The following is a 20,673-nucleotide window of genomic DNA, read 5'->3' on the forward strand; positions in this document are numbered from 1 at the left end:
GTTGTTGTTTACAATCTTCCATTTTCTGTTTCACCAGCTGAGGGAGTACTTGCGTCAGTTTGGAGCCACTATTCAACAACGATGCTTTCTTTCACCCAAAGCTTCCAACAGATAGTTTGAACTTTAATATTGCTTTTTCTCAACAGCCCTCATATTTTGACCGATTCAATTCGTATCTTTGTGCATCACTTAATAAAGTGAAATAAAGTGTACCTTTCAGAATTTAAAATTCATGATTTACTGGTCTGAGCAAAAAAAAAGAATTATGTTCAAATTCAATAACAAATTTGCATAAAAACAAAAAATACTTTATCTGAGAATTCACACGTTTTCTGATCCCACAAGAGAGCCAGGAGAGTATTCACAAACTGTCCTGTGTCAATGGACAGCATAAGACGAACTGTACATTTAAACAGTGCACAATGTTTCATCATCAAATAAATAAATAAATCATTTTAATAGTAGTTAAAAGTAGTAGTTACATGTGCTTGCATTTCTCAGTGATATTTTCTACCAGTTGATTAGAGCCATACTCAAAAATGAACTGGGGTCAAGATTGCTCGCTGACATCTATTGATGATATTATCTCTCGTTACTGTATGGAATAAATGTGACACAACAGAAAGCTGAAGAAAAAATGCTTAAAGCTGAGCCTCTGTTTCATAAGTTCTAGCATTTCTGTTCTATTTTCCACATTTCAGAAAGAGCTGTGTTTCTATCCACATTCTGTCAACTGGCTTTGGGCCAGAAAGATGCAGTATGGTTTCTTAGACTCAGGGTGTAAGACATATGAAGCAGAATGGTATGGTCTCTCTGCCTGAGTCTACATGGTAACTGTTTAGATAAAAAAAGAGAACCATCCTTGTCAATGAGTTTGTGATTTACATAATATAAAAAGAGCTCTAATCATACACCACACATGCATTTAGAGGATGAACTGGATCAGAGTCGTATTCCAAAGTAAATTAGAATCAGTAAGACTGCTGGAAAGATTTGCAGCTCATAATGACAAGTTACAAAATGATCAGTTTTCCCCTTCAAATGAAAATTTAAAAAAAAAACACACTTTAATACTGATTAATATATCACCATTAATTTGTTGGCCTGCAGCAATACTACAACAGATGGAAACCGAAAGCAAAAGAGCTAGATATGATTTGCCTAAGTCTCTTCTTTTACTGAAAAAAAAACCTGTTCTGATTTCCAAGAGACACAGAACAGTCATGAACAGGTTTTTACATATGGTTCAACATATAAGGAGCTTCCTGTCATTTTAGCTCATATGAAACTAACCAGACTGGGAGAAGCATCTCTGTCAGAAATCATCTGGACATATTATGCCTCTGATAGAAACATATTCTTTAATACACAGGTATCTATCAATTTCTGTATGATATCGGTGAAAGATATTGTGCTTACCTGAAATATATCATTTGATGATAACTTTGCACCTTTATCAGCTCTCACTGTAAACCTGAATGTTCAAATAACTTAATTCTATTAAGTTGTGTAAACTTAAAATGATCTTATAAGTTCTACTGACTTAAACATTTTGAGTTGTTATAATGCGTATCCAATTTTGAGTTATGTCAACTAAAAAGTTTTGATTAATTTCAAATCATTTTTGGATTGAGTAATATGAACTCCTGATTATTAAGCCACTATAACTTAAAATTTTGGAGTTCCGACATCCGACGTCAGCGCCACGGTGCATTGTGGGGCACCAACACTTACATTCAACCTAGTGAACTTTCTACAGCGATTGAAAAGAGTCTTTAAAAAAGAGAACAGTCAGTAGATTCTTCATTACAACTACTTGTAATACATTTAGTGCAGTGTTTGACTAACAAGCCAATGGTGTGACGCCACCATCTGTGAGATATTGACTGAACACGTCTAAGTCAGAATCTCATGTTAATATAATAGGAGGTTACTATAATGATTCCAACTAGGCTGATGTTCATGATTGATTGTTCATGACTCCTGGGGTGGCTTGGGTGAAGTAGGCTGAGCGATGATGAAAATCTGTTACAGAGTTAGGTTAGGAGTTAGGGTCTTATACTCTTTCTCTTGTGATTTTAACTTAACCAGTGCAACTTAGTTCAACTGACAAAAATCAGTGACCACAGCATATTTTCCATTGTTGCATAAACTGAAAACTTGTAATACTCAACTTAATCAAGTTTTCCCAACAAATATTTTTTTTTTTTTTAAGTAAAGTCAACTAATCACATTTTACAGTGCTGCTTGATTTTAAGCTAAAATACCCGTTAATAAATATTATGCTAGACATATTCACTGTTAAAGCAATATAGGCCTTTAGCTAAAGGAACTTCGCAGGGATATTTCTTTCCAATTATTCTGCATTTGAACGCCATGTATCAACACAATGTATAACTTTATAAAATGTTCAGAATTCAGAAAAGTTGCTTGTCACTGGAAAATGGTTTTATCTTATAATATTAATCTTACCTATTTTCAGTGTAAAATGTCATTATAATGGTGCAGTTTGTTTGTTTGTTTGTTTCTTCCAGAAGAGATCAAATAAGACCACCACTAACCATAAATAAATTCATCATGGTGCATACACCAGGCCTGGTTCCCTGGCCTTCATCAGCAGCTATAAAGCAAAAGTAAAAGCAAAACAGACTTTTCCCGTCTACATGAGTTTGCTTACTGACAGACACTGATAAGAAAACAAGACAAAAAAAAAAAAAAAGCAAGAACCTGTTTTGCTTGCCAGGAAAGATGGGCATTATTTAATGGTGACAACTTTTTGTCCCAGTCAGTTATGTTTGACTGAGTGGAAATGTTCATTCTAAGCTAGACATGTTATTTGCTAGAAAAGCAGTACTTTGCTGTTATGGTCTTCCACCGATACAATTAAAACCTTGTGACCATGCAATTTTAAACATTTCTCTTGATGAACTTTGTTCTTTGGCCTCCATCAGTGCTTGTGAGTATGACCACAAGGCAATGCATGTCACTATTACAATTTATCTTTAACAGCAAGTACAATGTGATTTACTTTCTTGATCATTTTTCAGGACAACATTGACTCAACATTGTTTTTTTCTTCTTGTATTTAGCCCTTACCTACAGGAAGAGGTGAGCTGTCAAGAAATTACACTTCGAAGAGAGAGACAAATGTACTATGTCACAGTTCTTGTTAACCTGAGCTCAAGGGTGTGAAATATTGACTTTTTGGAAAAACATCTGATCTCTCTACATAGCTACATAATTTCAAAGTCTGAATATTTTGATGATATTAAGGCTCAAAAACAGGGATACTGACAGGAACTTGTATTAAAGAATCTCTTCTCTAAAGAATCTCTAAATAATCTCTAAAGAGTCTCTTCAAGTTTATCTATTCATCATCATATTTTTCATGCCAGTATGTGTTCTGGCCTTTTGTCAGGTGTTGATAGACGCCGTGACATTCCTGAGATCAACAAATGTAAGTGTACATATACATACGTGTGTGTGTGTGTGTGTGTGTGGGTGTGTTTGTTTGGTTGCACTTTATTTTATACAACATATTTTTAATTTACATAAAACAATATGACAGTGAATGTTTGTGCTGTTTTCCAAATACTCTGGTCGCCATTCGAATATTTCGAATGGACTGCTTTTCTCTTTTCTAGATTTAAATCTGCGAGAAGGAGATATTTTGGAGGTCAGTTCCACTAGCAAAACCTGTCCTTTGAAGTATTCTGAGATTAAGGAGAGGCGGTTTCTTTACTACAAAATACTTCAAGATGCTTTTTAGCATTCTAAAATGAAAGGATGCAATATGATCAAAATCATATGTTTAACAGAGCAAACAGGGGAGTGCTATTTTAGGAAGTGACTACCGATGGAAGTGTCCTGTTCCCTACGTGCTAAGTGAATACCTCGGTAAGACTAGTAATTTTTTTAAGTTTCAAGAACATTGACAGTTGGATCAAATTCAACTAACCCACAAACTTACATGCTAGTCAATCACCATTTCCCAAGTAAATGAACATGTAGAAAAAAAATATCCAAGACAAAACAAATAAGCATGAAGATTGAGGTGATGTCAGCTGCTGGAGAGGTGAACAGCAGAAATAACAATTAGTTGTCAACAAGTGCTTAATAGAAGCTATACTGTGTTTAAAGAAATGTTAACAAAGTAATTTCTTTGTGTTTGCAACAATATCCAATTCTGTTTTTTTAGTCATATTCAGTCTGTTTTGGATATTTTTGATATTTTCAGATATGAACGCCAAAGGTGTCACCTTGAAGGCTTTGGAGCAGTTCCGATTGAAATCATGCATCGATTTCAAACCAAGGGAGACTGAATTCCATTACATCAGAGTTGTGAAGCAGGATGGGTACTAATAATCTCAAACCCTTGAATCCTTATGTCTCAAGGTCAAAGCAGGGGGTTGTCTTATAACTGAATTTTTATATACATATAATTTCAGCGTTTGAATGAATCCTATAGATGAACCAGTAAATTCTCAAGAAACAAGAAACGCTTAAACAAAATCATAAACACAAAACCACACATATCTCTCGTTTACAAGGTGTTTCTCATCTGTTGGGAAACAGTTGGGGTACGGTCAGACTCTCTCCATTGGTGATGGTTGTGACACCATTGCTATTGTTGAACATGAGTTTCTTCACACTCTGGGTTTCTACCATGAACAGTCCAGATATGACAGAGATGATTATGTCACAATTGTCTGGCAAAATATCATGTGGGGTATGATTATTCATTTAACATATTTCATTTGTTAAAACTAACATACTCTGTTAAAATAGCATTGAAAGCTATGCTGTTCCTGAAGGCTACGGCTATCAAGTACATGTTCAACTCCAACAGGAATACTTTTCCATCTATGTGCGTCTGGTCTCTGGGGACTATGATGATCAGCTGCAGTGGCCTTGTCCATGGAGACAAGTGACCTTCTTACTGCTTGACCAGCATCCTCACATTCAGCAGCGTATGTCACATCAGAGGAGCATCATCACAGACCCCACTTCTGGAGAAGGTAGTAGCATAATATATAACCTAGATCTTTGTGCTACATCACAACATGTATATAGATTATGTGTTACTTTTTTGCTGAATTTAAAACATTTTCTCTGACTGAGGGTTTTCACATGAGCAGAAGCATGTTGTAGAGAAAACAATTAAAACCAGTTCCATGAAAAATTTCATTACTCAAAGGTAATTTTAACTTCTGCTTTTTAAAGGAATGAATACTACAAATATTTGGGACAATCCCTGGGAAGTTGGAACTCCAATAATATGGAACAACATGGAAATATATGTAAAATTAGCAAGGGGCTTTAACCATTTCATGTATAAAGAGGATTTCAGTGAGAGAGCATTTGTTAAGGGTGGGGACATCTTTCTCCTCGTCAGCATGCATGGTAGGTCATCATGAGAACCTCAGGAGGACGATTACAGGCAGACCAATGTGCTTTGTGGTCAGATTCAAGAGGTTTTGCTCTAAAAGTTCGAAACACAACTAGCAAGATTGCTGCTGGTTGACTTTTTGTCAAAACTTCCAAACATTTTTAGCCTTGTGGTTTTGAACATACAAAGGGTTAATGAAAGTATTGTTTGTATGTGTTTGCCTATCTTTGCTTTTTTTTTATTTTCAGACATCTCAGGACTGCTTCAAAATGACTCTTTGCCCTGTTCCTTGATGCCTGAGCAGAACTTTGCAAGGTTTTCAGAAGAAAAGGCCGACAAGGGTCCATGTGTAACACGATACAGTCATCTCAGGGAACATAGATGAAAAACAAAGCCGTCCCGAGACGTGTTCAGTCTTCACTCGATTGTGCTGAATTAAAGGGAAAACCATGTATAGATTTAAGCATGTAATCCTAAGGGAAATGTTACGTTTTATTTCTGGATGTGAGTAGAGAGAAAACACAATTTGTGAGCCATTAAGTTTGTCCTCTAACATTCAAGATATGTTTTCTCCTTTCAGTAAGAGGATACGAGCCTACTTCATGTCATTTCATTGCTTGATTGTTCTACCCCAGCTCCACTTTTACAGCTACTATAAAACTAAAAAACATATATGTATATTATATATTTCATTTATGTGAATCCGCCCAAAACCACTCCTATGACAACAAACAATTACTGATAAAGTATGAAATACATTTTCTCCCCACAATACCTATATATACATCATAAGGCAGCTAACTCTTATTATGAACAGAAAGCGCATAAAATGCTGGAGACTGAATACCACAATCAGCAATTGTAATTTTCTTATGCAGGAATGAAACCTATACTACTGCTATGTCAACTGTGACTAACTGGTAAGGTATTTTAACACAAATTTGTTTTGTTTTTGATTTTTTCCCCCCTCATAATTAAACCAAAAATTACCAACTGTCCAAAATATGATAAAGAAAAAAAAGAAAGAAAAATACAGATTTCTATATTAGGCATGTAAGAAAATCTGTCTTTTCTCATACAGGAATCAAACTGTTACTATGCCTATGTCAACAACATCTGACCGGTAAAGTATTTTAACATATTTTCTCTCAGACTCTTTGCAAAAATTACAGCAAAAAAAAGCAAGAAAAAGCTTTTGGTCTGAAAGAATATTTAACTTTGCCAGTCATTTCAAGCAGCCACCAATGAGAGAAATATATAGATACATCATAATATAATATGAAAACTTTCTACATTTCACATGGCAGTTAATGCTCATCAGTCAGGATGTAAATTACTGCAGCATTTAAATATGTAATCAGCACCTATTTTTTCATACAGGAATCAAATAGTTAACACTGCTATGTTAACAGTTACCACTGAGGGGTAAAGTATTTTAACATAAAAGCATGATTTCCTCTTATATTTATAGGAGAAAGACACATAGAATGATACAGATTCACTCATTTGGCCCATAAGAGACTTTGTTATTTTCTCATACACAAATAAAAGAGTTATCACGCTCATGTTGACAGCTACTGACAGGTAAAGCATTTTAACATTTGTTCTCTCATACAGTTAAAACAATTACAAGAAAAAAAAGAGAAAGGAAAGAGAAAGAAAAAGATTTTATAGGTCCAAAGGAAGTTTTGGCTTTATCAGTCACGCAATGCAGCCAATAATGTGAGAAATGGACACATGCATTACATAACATGAAATCTGTCTAGATTTCACATGGCAATAAATGATAATCAGAGAGGATATAAAATACTAGAGCATTGTTAACACATAATCAGCAGTTGTTATTTTGTCGTGCAAAAATCAAACAGTCACAACCCTGATGCCGACAACTATGGACAGATAACATATCTACCGCTTATTGCTTTGAAATGTGAAACCATTCTAAGCACACAATCAGCAAATGGTACCATATGGCAGTGAATGCTTATCAGAGTGGGTGCAATGTACTGTGATACTACTTTCTGTACGTGACTATGCGATTAGTGATTTCAGTTTACAGGAAAAGGGTAGGGTTAGAATTGGGGTTTGGGTTACTGCTCTTATGTCAGCCACCACTGACAGATAAAAATGTTGACATATATTGCTTTATATCATAAACAACAAAACAAAAACACATCTGGTCTGCAAGAGCATTTTGCTCATCAACAATATCAAGCAACAATAAACATGAGAAATAATGATCACACAATAAGCAACGTAAAAATAGAAGTAAAAATGAATTTGTACGTCATATAGCAGCTGTTGTCTACCAAAACAAAGGTAAAATGCTAAAGTACATTATAAATCAACAGAGTTTTTTTGTTTGTTTTTTGTTTTTTGTTTTTTTTATTCGTTTTTTTTAACCTTTGTTTGTTTACTTGCCTTACACAGGAATCAAACAGTTTCTACTCTTATGTCAACCACCAATAACAGGTAAAACATTTAACAAACTGCTTTTTTTGTCTGAAGCAAATAAACACAACATAAAATAAAAAGTGAAATGAATTTTCATGCAATATGGCACTGAATACCTAGACACTATACTATATATTATAAGAGTACAGATATGAGAGTTTGTAAATCGATCTTTGACATTACTTATTTTCGCATACAGGAATGAAACAGCTCCTACTTCTATGCCAACAACCACTGACAGGTATAAACACAACATAAGCAACTTTACGTAATAAATAAAGTACATTTGCACATCATATGGAAATACACACTTACTAAAGATAGATAAATATGACAACATGTAAATCCACAATCAGCGACTGTTATTTTCTCATGCAGGAATGAAACAGTTACCACTTCTACCACATCTACCATGTCTACCATGTCAACAAGCAATGACAGGTAAAGAATTTATCAAACATTGCTTTCTACCCATGCTTAAACATACACGCCTGCACACACACACAAATTCACGAACATGGTCCACTAGAACATTGGGTGATCAACTATTAAAAACAACCATAGATATGAGAAATTAATAAATGCAACATGTGCATTCCTCATAACAGTGTGATGCCATGGGAGGACGGAGGGGGGGGGGGGGGGGGGGGGGGGGCCACGTTTGTTCACATGTTTTCCAAAGAAAAACTGGCTTTACAAACACTTGCACACAATCAATATAAGAAAATGAAAAAGACTAAAGAACACTAAAAATCAATTTGCAAATCATATGTCATTGATTGATTATAAGAAAGCATATATTACCTCATGTAAATCTAGCAACCTCAGTGACTCAGCCATTTTTTTTTTTTTTTTTCACACGGGAGTATAACAGTTATCATGTCTGTGTCAAAAAACACCGACAGGTATCGCTTTTGTTTTCACCTCGTACTTTTACCAATAATTATAACAACAGCAAAAAAAAAAGTTCACTAGAAAATTTAGCCTGTAAAACATCTTAAGCAAACATGAACATGAGAAATTTATTGACACAACACAACATGACAAATAAATTTTTTTTGAGCATTGTGTAGCATATAATCAATTCTTGCAATTTTTAATTAAATATTAATTTTTCCAACTTCAAAATCAACAGCCACTGACTGGTAGAACATGTATTACATAATGCTGTTCCACATATCTTTATTTTGTATTGTGCCATTTTGTAGCAGAGGCTGGATGCAAGTGCAGGTCAAAAAGTTCTTTATTTAGATCAAACACAATCAACTAAATTACAAAGACTTACAAATGCTGGTCCGCAGTTTCAGGGAGGTATTTCAGAAAGCGGGTTTAATGAAAACTCAGAGTTAGTTAACTCGGAGAAAGTAATAAACCTCCTGATAGAAGAGGCCTGTTTTGAGAGGAGATTGAAGCCATAGAGCTCTTCTATTAGGAGGTTTACTACCTGCTCTGAGTTAACTAACTCTGAGTTTTCACTAAACCAGCTTTCTGGAATACCCCCCAGGTGAGCAGGAAAACCAACAAAACACAAGGTGAGCACCAAACAAAGCTGAACAAAGAAACAGGGAAAACCAAGGAGACGTTATGCAAAACTAAATGAGGCTAAACTAACTCAGGACAGATGTGGTCAATCATTAACTAAAAAGGCCTAAACCAAACACCAGGAAGAAACAGAAGTGTACATAAGAAGAACCACTACTGACCACTAGAGCGGGGGAAAATCGAGAAACCAAGGAACAGGAAGGAGCAAGGTGTGACATGTATCCACGTAACCTTTTTTTTTATTATTTTCTTTTTGAAAAACTCTTGGTGAACACAAATCATGGCGTTAATCACAGGAGATGTAAATGTTTGAGCTGCTGTCAAGATATAAAAGACTCACAATGATCTAAGAAATATAATAAATGTGGACGTCATATTGTGTGACTGTAGTTGCTTTTCAGAAAGGGTTTAAATTATTTGGTTAGGTAAACTTTGTCCTTCTCTTGGACAAGAATCAATCAGATAACACATCTAGGTCAACAACCGCAGACAGTGTTTGACACATATTTTTCAGCTTAGCCTCATAGATAAGTTTGAGTTTAATTCCTTTATTGTTCCACAAAGGGGGGAGTGTAACCTCTGCATTTTAACCTATCCAAGGTAGTGGTGAGCACACACACACACACACACACACACACAGTACCATCACAATCCATTTTTTTCAGTGGTTGTTCCACTAAACCTCTACAGCACTACTGTTCTGCTAAAATTGTACTATTAGAAAAGTGTTATGGGGTTTAAATGCCGAACAAGTGAAGGTAGAAATGTAAAGTGATGAAAAAGTACCACTATTTGAACTTATATCAAGCACCCATAGCTGATGACAGTTAAACAACTTCATGTTTTCATCTATAAGTTTGCCTTATAGAGCAACTGTGAATCATCTGCAATGCATTTATCAGAAAATCCAAAAAATATCACACAGATAAAATGGAGAAAATTTGAATGCTGCCCAATGCAACAGTCACGTCTATGCATGAGTCACCGACTCACCATCATACTGACAACAGTCAGTGAAAGATACAGCATCAAACAAACATGTTTCTGTCATTATGTGAATAAAAGTTTACATATACATGATGTAAAATGTGTATGAAAGTGCGTAAATATGTGGTCAAAGGTGTGCTTCAAGACAAGAAAATTGAATTTCCCAAGAAGAGGACAGGTGGAGAAAAAATTGTAGTGCCCCCCCCCCTTGTGTGTGTGTGTGTGTATGTGTGTGCACATCACTCACTCAGAATCACTCAGTTAATACACACACACTCTCACACACACACACACACACACACACACACACACACACATATATATATATATATATATATATATATATATATATATATGAACTGTGTGAGGGAAGGACTGACCCTTCAAGCTATCATTTGCGTGTCAGTGACATCAGCCAGCCACCAGAGTTTTCCACAGAAATATTGTGAGCAGGTTTGAAGAGGTGTCAGAAGATCACAAAGTTTTCAAGTTTTGGGCAGGCTAATATTCATCACATCAAGTTCGTGATTCACTTAATGCCAACATAATCTTGTCAGTGTTTTATTGAAACTGCTCTTGAACCTGACCTTTAAATATGACATCAATCAATGACTTACTGTAATATATTAAAGTTAGCTAATCTTTAAACCAGTGGTGATGAGCAGATATAAGTTGTGGTAACTGTGAAATCGATACCATTGTGTGTTTGAGCTGCTTTTCTTTGGAAATACAGCAAGCCTTTGGAAGAATGTACTTTCAAGTTTTTCTCCTGGCAAACATTGCTCTTTGGCCACTTTCTGTAATGGTAAGCATATGAACTAATTTGTCCCATGTAAGTCAGTTTTAATAACAACTTGACATTGGTGCAGTGTTATTTGTCCAGCCATTATTCAGTAATAATGTTATTTTCTTCTCAATTTTAGCCAAAACCTACAGTAATAGGTGAGTTATCAGTAGATTATAGTTCAGGAATTATCAGTCTTTCTCTCTCTCTCTCTCTCTTTCTCTCTCTCTCTCTCTCTCTCTCTCTCTCTGTGCGTGTATGTGTGTGCATGTGTGTGTGTGTGTGTGTAAACATCTAGGTCCCTGATACCTGACACTGACCATAACTTTCGCTTCAGAGATCTTTTGCAACTTTTCTTTTCATTAGAGAATTTTTAAGTGATAAGTCTGAACTGTTTCATTTACTCTTTTTTTTTTTTAATTTGTGTTCTATTAATTACCTGGCCATTGTTCCCATTCCCAGATGTTGATGATGGAATTCGTGATATCCCTGAGATCAACAAAGGTGAGAAAATGCAAGATGAATGAAAAATGCTTGCTACTGTTTTTGTATGAAAAACTTTTTTTTATTATGATAATTTAAATAACTAGTGATAAATAGTGATAAATGTTCATGACATTTTCCAAATACGCTAGATTCAGTCCAAGTACTTTGAAAAACTCACTCGTATTTTCCTGTTGTCCTAGATTTGAATCTTCTAGAAGGAGACATTTTGGAGGTCAGCTGCTTCAAAAAAGTCCATACTCTTATAAAAATCCAAATGACTCATGATAATTCTAAAATGAAATGTTTTCATCAAAATCACTTGTTCAACAGACCAAAGACAAGAGTGCTCTATTAGGAGATCAGTATCGATGGGAGTCTCCTGTCCCTTATGTGCTAAACGAGGACCTTGGTAAGGATCATTATTGCTTGTTATCAAAAGAGTCAGGTATTATGAAAAATAAAAAGTCCATTATAATAACTGCTAGTACATCACTGTTTCCTCAACTGACAATGACAACAAGCAAACAAACAAAGTGCAAAAAAGACAGCAAGAACACAATCAAATAGATAAATAGATAAGAGAACGTTGTGTTTCCGGTCCAGAAAGGTTGTAATCTATATGATATTAAAAGGCTTTATTACTGTCTATTTGCATTGGGTTATTTCAACTGTATCTGTATAAGCCTATGAAATAGCAGTCTGATGTCTGATGTCCTGTTTTATGGATGTTGGATTGAAGAATATTTTTTATGTCAGCAAACATTTTCAATGTTCTGGTGTTTTCAGATATCGATGCCAAAGGCATTATTCTGAGGGCCTTTGAACAGTTCAGGTTGAAATCATGTATCGATTTCAAGCCGAGAGACAACGAGGAGTACTACATTTCAGTTGAAAAGAAGGATGGGTAATTTTTCTCAAACATTTGTGCAATCACTGAAATTTTAATTTGGCCTTTAAATGTGAAGTTTCAAGAATATACAACCACTTGACATTTCTTTCCATATGAAAGTGCATGTGATCATCAAATATATGTTGTTTGGTCATGGAGGAACTCTCTTCTAAGGACAGAATAAATGTTTCTCAGGTGTTTGGCAATTACATTAATAAAGTGATTTATTAGCCCATTAAAACATACCAATATAGCCTATTAGCTTCAAGCTCCACTCAAAATAGGACACCCACGAAATGATTAAAGCTTACCTACAGAGTGATCCATGTCTCTGATTTTCTAGGTGTTACTCCTATGTAGGGAAAAGATTCATTAATGGACAGATACTCTCCATCGGTGCTGGTTGTGGCACTGTTTCTGTTGTTGAGCATGAGTTCCTTCACGCTCTGGGCTTCTACCATGAACAGTCCAGATATGACAGAGATGATCATGTTACAATTGTCTGGGAAAATATGGAAACAGGTGTGATTACTCACTTTGTCATTATTCGTCTGGGGGGTGGGGGGGTGGGGGGTGTTGACTGTTATTTTAAGAACTCATTATCATTAATCTGTTATTTAAGCTTTGAATATTATGGTATTCATATAACAGGAATTAACATAATAATCAATTCTGGACCCTTTCTTTATGGACATGTTCATTTATAAAGACAGCATTGTGCCCAATCAAAGCCTCTCAAACACAAAAGCTATGAATTAATAAATCTGTGATTTTGTGTCATTTCAGAAAACTTTTTAATTCCTGAAATAATCTGGCCTTCAGAGTATGCTGTGTCAGCATGGGCATGCACTGTTAAAATTGACTATAAAATCTAATCAAAGGTTAATGTTTCAGCTTTTTACATCCGTTACTCACTGTCTTTAGGAAAAGAGCACAATTTCAATAAGTACAGTGAGGATCAAATCACCACCCAGGATACCCCATATGACTACACTTCTGTGATGCACTATGGGAAAGATTACTTCACCAATGGAAATGGACCCACTATCATCACAAAATTGCCTGAGTTCCAGGATGTGATTGGTCAGCGACTTGAGATGAGTTTCTATGATGTAGTAGAACTCAACAAACTCTATAAGTGCAGTAAGTGTTCTGTTATCAGCAGAAGTGACTAACTGCGCTCTCTCTCTCTCTCTCTCTCTCTCTCTCTCTCTCTCTCTCTCTCTCTCTCTCCCTCTCTCTCTCTCTCTGTTTTTCTTTCTTTCTTTGTATATATTGGTATAGCCCAGTTAAAAATTAAAGTTCAAAGTGTAACAGAAGAAGTGAAACCATAACAGAGGAATTGCTGTAACCAGTCAAGTCGCATGTGTGTGGGAAAAACTAAACATATCTATTTACAAATAAGATGAGTCAAAACTGTGAAACTACATGTGTGACCAAAAAATAATTCATTTATTATGTCATTTTTTAATGTTTTAGCAATAAATAATTTTCCAATAATAATAGTGTGCTTCCATCTCCTGTCAGCTCTGCATGATATACTGACATGCATCACCCCCACAGCAAATAACTAATCATTCACACAATGACTTTTAGAGGACAAAGTGGTTCACTTTAGACTGGCAAGATATGAAGAATTCTTTTGCATAGCAGTAATCTTATTTTATCTATTGATTATGTTTTTGTCTCTCTTGTCACAGACACATTCACCTCATTCCTGGACCACTGCAGTTTTGATAATGAGAGTCTGTGTGAGATGAGTGTCTGTTCTCACTCTGGTCTTGAGTGGGAAAGAGTGACCAGTGTCGCTGGAGGTCCCCAATCTGATCACACTTACCTAGGGAGTGAATCTCAAGGTGAGAACTGATATGAGACAGGATAAATTGAACACATTATTAACATATTTTAATATTGAGAGTCTTTCTATTTGCTGGGACATACCTTGAAGGAAGATCCCTTCCATGAGCACTGATTGCTTTTTAACTGCCCAATAACAGTGCATGTGAACGTCTTTTTTCTGTGTTCTTTGTCATCAGTTGGATTCTTCATGCACTTAAGCACAGTAAATGGTCAGGAAGGTGACAGAGCAAAACTGGAGACCAGGACAATGACTCCAAGCAGAGACTGTAAAGTTCAGTGTCTGCAGTTCTTCCATTACCACAGTGGAAGTGAATCTGATCAGCTCAACATCTGGATCAGAGAGTTTGACAATGAGGCTGACCCGAGCGTAACACGCAGACTCATGGGCCAGATCACAGGTGATGAGATCTTGATAATTGTGTGTTTTTTAGTACTAGCACTGTAACTACTGGAAACCATCCTCCTTTATCATATTTCTCTTGGTGTGCAGGATTTCCCATTGGTGACACCAGTGTAAATTTCATAAAAGAGTACTGGAAACAGGCAATAAAATTCTTTTCCACTGGCATTCAAATCGCTCTAGAGGATTTAATCATTCTATGCCACATTTTTTTCAGGTTCCCCAGCCAATTACTGGCAGCTCCATCATGTGCCCCTTAATGCTGGGAAAACGTTCCAGGTGGAATTTGAATCACGTAAAGGAGCAGGAAGTTCCAGTGGTGGCTTTTCTGTGGATGATATTAACCTGTCAGAGACTGAGTGTCCACACAACATTTGGCAAATAAGAAACTTTGAGGAGCTTTTGACTTCAAGTTCTCCTGGCACTTATATCTTTAGCCCAAGGTATTATTCTCCTGAAGGCTATGGCTATCAGGTATTTATAGCGCTCCAGCGAGAGTACTTTTCCATCTATGTACGTCTGGTCTCTGGGGACTATGATGATCAGCTGCAGTGGCCTTGTCCATGGAGACAAGTCACCTTCTTACTGCTCGACCAGAACCCTCACATCCAACAACGCATGTCACATCAGAAGAGCATTACAACGGACCCAACTTATATTAGTGGTGACTGCTTACACTTTCTATACAGTTTTGCCTTCACCGTAATAGAAAAAAGTGATAGCATGGTGAAACTAAACAGATTTTTTTTTACAATTATGAATGTGACCCTGGAATGTCCCCTGAAAATTATTCGCATTAAAGTGAAATATATTATTTGCTTGACTCTCACCATGACATTTTCACTCTTGATGGACAGGTGGTGTGTTTTTTTGGGACAACCCACGGAAAGTTGGAACTCCGACTGTCATGAACAATGAAATAGTGTATGTAAACAGCGGATGGGGTTACCGATATTTCATGTATCAGAAGGACCTCAGTAACAGAGCATTTGTTAAGGGTGGTGACATCTTCCTCCTCTTCAGTATGCAGGGTAAGAGTTGTATATGATATGATGAGACTTGGTCGACTTAGCTGAGGCATTGAGAAAGAGAAGTGAGTAGTGAAAAGTAGTGAAGTAAAGTCAAAAATAATGTGCACCACAGTTGAACTTCAGAGTTGTTTGAAGCAACTCTTTAAATATAAGTCTTTTGTGCTGTCATTTTGTTTCTCTTCAGACATTTCCGGATTACTGCAGAAGGATACTCTGCCCTGCCCCTCTGTGCCTGAGCAGAACTTCATGGGTTCTCCAGAAGACCAAGCTGATGAGGGTCCATGTGTAAAAAGGTATTATCACTATGAAAACCACTGCTGGAGAAGACCACTGAGACATGTTCAGCCCACACTCACTGAATCATTTTGAGAGACAAAATCAAAGTTACACTAGTTAGTGCTTTTGTGATCTTTGTCATTTTAGGCCTTGACTTATCATCATGTCTGAATGCATCCTCATGCCTAATGATGGTATATCGTATTTACATGTTAGAAATGTGAGGTAATTCAGTGATATTTTACTTGAAAAGCATGAGTAGTTTGCTTATGAAATTATCTGAACAAAATAGGGATTTTGTAATAACATTTTTAAATGATCTCATGTATATTTTCAGGATAAAGTAATCATTTGAAAAGTATATGTGAAAATCTTTCAATTTTAGGATCTGAAATTTTGCAGTAGTTTTGAAAAAAATCATTCAGTCATCTTTTGTTAAATATAATGCTATGCAATTTCAGTTATAGCTATTCTGAAACAAAACAACATTTCCTTTTTTCTAAGATGTGTCACTATCTTTATACAAGAATCATACAACAGTTATCCCAGCTGGGACAACAAAGTATATCTTTTTTTTTTTTTTTTTTAATCTGTGCACTTAAAACTATACTTTACGTAAACATACCTTGAATCCATCATATGCCAGTTAACAAAGTCAACTGACATATCATATAGCAGCTAATCATAAAAGATTAGAATTTTAGGGCATGTCAATCTGCAATTAGAATTTGTCCTTTTCTAGTGCAGAAATCAAACAGTTACCAACGCCCTATCAGAAATCACCGTCTAATACGTATTTAATTTAGTGAGTGCTTATAGATCACCAACATACAATATGCATGCGCAAGACCAGAAGATCATTTCAAAGAGAAATGATTGACTCCAGCTTGATGGTCTTCTAATTAGAATAGATGTCCAAACACAGAAAGGTTATTTGTACAACAAGTTAAATAATTATGATTTTTCAATAGTACAGCTTCATAACAGTTTTCCTCTTTTCACTCCATGGTGGTGTGCTTCAATGACCCCATGGCCGGACAAAATAAAAGTTGCTACACTTAAATATGTACATCATAACAATTAAAACACAAGAACACACACACACACACACACACACACACGCACACAAACACACAAATAGATACAATTTTTCCTTTTTATTTTGTAATATCTTTACACTTCTTAGTGGAGAAGTTAACATAACTAACATTTAAAAAACTTGCTTAAAAAATAAGAAAGACATGGTGGTAGTGCACATGTATTGATGACCTTTTTTTCCACAGGACTACATCAACCACTGACAGGTAAAATATTTAACATATATTTGTAAATACTAACGAGGAAATATTGTCTACAGTCAAATTTCCTTTCAATTAAAAATATTTCATTGATTTCTAATCTCTAAGATAAAAAACGCCACTTTGTCCTGTAGTTCAGTAAAACACGTGTTTATGTGTGTCCAGAGTTTAACACTTAGAAAGTCTTAGAGAGTCTAAAACATTTTGTACTTTATTCATGCAAGCTATTGTAAGTAATTTTCCAATGAGAAAGAAAATTCTGAGTTTAAAAAACTTCCTCCATCAGTTGTCCTTGCCGTGATTCTGGCTCAGTTAATATTATTTCACTGCTTGCTCGTTCTACACCAACTTCAATATGATCAAATCAGAAACAAAGAAAAACACAATAAAAATCCAATTCTTACTATCATGTTGTAATTTCTTTAAAATTGGCATGCAGAATAATCATATTTACCATGACATGTCTGATGCACTTGAACATGCAAGTATTACAGACAAACTTGCAAGTGATCTTTCTTACTTATCTTTAAATCTTTATTACAAGTCATTAAAGTTCTAATTCTCTAATCTCCAATATAAAAATATGCACTTGGTGCTTTTGTTTAGTTTAATGTGTTTTTTACTTTCTTTGTCTGTTTCCTTATTTGTGTGTGCCTGATCATACCTATATCTAGAAACTATCATTATAAACCTATGAATGAATGTTTGTACATTACAATACCTACTATTACAATTGATTTGAACATGCATGTGGATATTTTTTGTAGCTCTTCTACCAGTGTGGTCCCCTGTGCACTGATCCTCCTAATGGCTTTGGCTCCAGTGTTTTACGGATAAATCTACTGTTGTGGAATCACACCCTTATTCAGTCTTTTAGGAAATTTCTTTCCACTGTCAATTTTAGTCTTGATTTTGAATACAGCAATTTTTAAAGGAAAGCTACTGTTTTTTTTTCTCAGCTCTTGACTCTTCTTTGTAAATTGAAATGGAAAATGCTTATATATAATTTTAGAGTACATGCCCACAGATTGCTGAATTTAACCATTTTTCACAGGATTGCTCAAATGCTACTATTGTTATAAATTATTATTATGATTTTACTATGAGTATTATTATGATGATTACTGTTATCTTCATTATTATTATTACTCTTATTATTATTATTATTATTATTATTATTACTACTGCCTCTGTTTTTGTTGTTTTTGTTGTTGTTGCTGTTGTTGTTGTTGTTGTTGCTGGTAGTAGTAGTAGTGGTAGTAGTAGTAGTACGTTCATCACATGCCTACACATGCCTCCAACTCAACTATTTAACATCATCTAAGTTATCAGGGTACTTGTTCTTGTTGAAATGATACACAGAAACCTGCTGTTGCTGTTTTTTTGTATTGCTGCTTTTAAGAAGAACAGAGCACTGCAGGGGAGGTAAGATGAGGCTGAGTGCTTGGCAAATTATCCTGAGGTGAAACAGAGGTGGGATAATTGTATTTCATAAGGCTACCACAAGCTAGTGGGGTGTGAAAAACAGAAAACAAATTTGCCATATCATTACTGCCACCCTGAAAATGTTCGATAGATATCGATAGGGGACTTGTAGCAGCTCCACTAAAATTGTCACATCCCGGAGGTCACAGCTGCGTCAGACCCTTCCCTGAACTTTGAGTCCATTGGCTTCTATAGCTTTCTCAGCTGCGCTGATGGTTCAGTGGTAGAATTCTTGCCTGCCATGCAGGAGGCCTTGGTTCAATTCCTGGCTGATGCATTGTTGTGTGTTAGCAAAACTGACACTGGGGGGGTACATAGAGAGTATCATAGTTTGAAGCACATAGCCACTGACCAAGCTGCTGTATTTGACTAGTTGGGAATGAGAACATCTCGGTATGGCATACTTAGTCTGCTACACAAGAAAAGTAACTACACTTTGATATTTATGTTTTATGAATCTTGCATATAAAAAATCAACTTTTAGTAAACATTTAGTAAACATTAGATGCCAGAAATGAATTCATAAAATTTCATGTTAGATATTAGCAGAACATGCAATAGGACAGTTAGGACAAAAAAAGTCTAACCAAAACCTTTTTTTCAAAATTTGTATCATAATAATCTTCAAATCAGCTTTAAAACAAATTCAGGATTAACATTAATAAAACCATGCAAACTAAATACTTCACACATCATTCAGTCACTGTGTTCCAACAAACTGTATATTGTAAAGTTTGTAACAAACAAAAAATGCAACCCTTTGAGCTTTAATAAAAACATGTTGCTTAAAATGCCTGTGACATTAGATATCTAAAAGGAAGTAAACAGTCTATACATATGTCTTCGTTATTAGCCTGCCTCTTAATACCAGAAATCTGTCATCATTTTCATAATTCTTGATAGCGATTTTAATAGGAAAATTAAGAATTTTTTTTAATATCAGAAATGTTCCAGCTGCCTTGGAAACTTCCCTTTATATTAATGTTTTTATGTATGTTCTATGTTGTTCTGACCTTGGCTGCCAGGTCTTTCTTCAAAAAGTTGTGGGTTTCTTTTTCCTCAAGGGGAATTTGTAGTCACATAACACTTGTATAAAACAAAAATAAAATAAAATGTTACCACCCCAAACACCATTGTGTTTACTGACGTCAAGTGAAAATGAAAGTGGCTTGAAATTTATTGTGTGAGATTGTTAGCAGTGACAAAGTACAGAAAATAAGCAAAGAACATGCGTAACTGTTTGTCTGCTCATCCTTACATGTTCTGGGCCCCGTGAGGTCTCCACAATGGAACAGGGAGAAATCGTACCGCAAAAGCTTACCGCATTTCCACACACTTCATCTCTCCCTCCAGAAGAGAGCACAATATTGTAGTCTGAATATCTCTCTAATGTAAGTTATAGAACTGTTGCAGACACTCTGGTGATGGAAACATCTCAGTGTAACTGTTAGCTTAGTCTAGTCAACCACTCAGTAAAATCTGTCCTCTGGCAAAGACATCTCATTGACTGCTTATTACATTACTGGTTTGCCTCAAGACCTCGCTTAATGATGGGCTCTGTGAGAAATTGTAACTGTAACAAAAGTTAAGATGGTTCAAAAAATGACCTTTCAGGCCAAGGTGAAACAAGACAAACCTTTTGAAGAGGAAAACACAGGAGTTGCAGTCACTGAAAGAAAAAACATTATGGTGAACTAAGGTGCAATCTAAATAGGTGCTTATAGGCACACTTGAGGCAAAACTAGAGTATTCGTTTTCACAAGAAAAAAAAACAGTGGGTTAAAAATTCAAT

At 35.5% G+C, this 20,673-nt stretch overlaps 1 protein-coding gene and 1 non-coding gene across 2 annotated transcripts; both read left to right on the plus strand.

The window, feature by feature from the left end:
• Positions 1 to 3,396: 3,396 nt before the first annotated feature.
• Positions 3,397 to 16,445, plus strand: LOC115821559 (meprin A subunit beta-like). Its single transcript, XM_030785372.1, has 16 exons — positions 3,397 to 3,457; positions 4,238 to 4,355; positions 4,551 to 4,729; positions 4,815 to 5,018; positions 11,619 to 11,660; positions 11,843 to 11,874; positions 11,973 to 12,051; positions 12,429 to 12,546; positions 12,875 to 13,053; positions 13,456 to 13,674; positions 14,232 to 14,387; positions 14,529 to 14,789; positions 15,009 to 15,455; positions 15,649 to 15,822; positions 16,007 to 16,115; positions 16,436 to 16,445. Exons 1-16 carry the CDS (start codon positions 3,397 to 3,399, stop codon positions 16,443 to 16,445), a joined length of 2,388 nt encoding a protein of 795 aa, XP_030641232.1.
• Positions 16,446 to 19,087: 2,642 nt separating this feature from the next.
• On the plus strand, positions 19,088 to 19,158 carry trnag-gcc (transfer RNA glycine (anticodon GCC)). Its single transcript has one exon. It is a non-coding gene; the product is annotated as a tRNA-Gly (tRNA).
• Positions 19,159 to 20,673: the final 1,515 nt, after the last annotated feature.

Source organism: Chanos chanos, chromosome 9, assembly GCF_902362185.1.
Source record: "Chanos chanos chromosome 9, fChaCha1.1, whole genome shotgun sequence".
In the NCBI taxonomy this organism is placed as follows: Eukaryota; Metazoa; Chordata; class Actinopteri; order Gonorynchiformes; family Chanidae; genus Chanos; species Chanos chanos.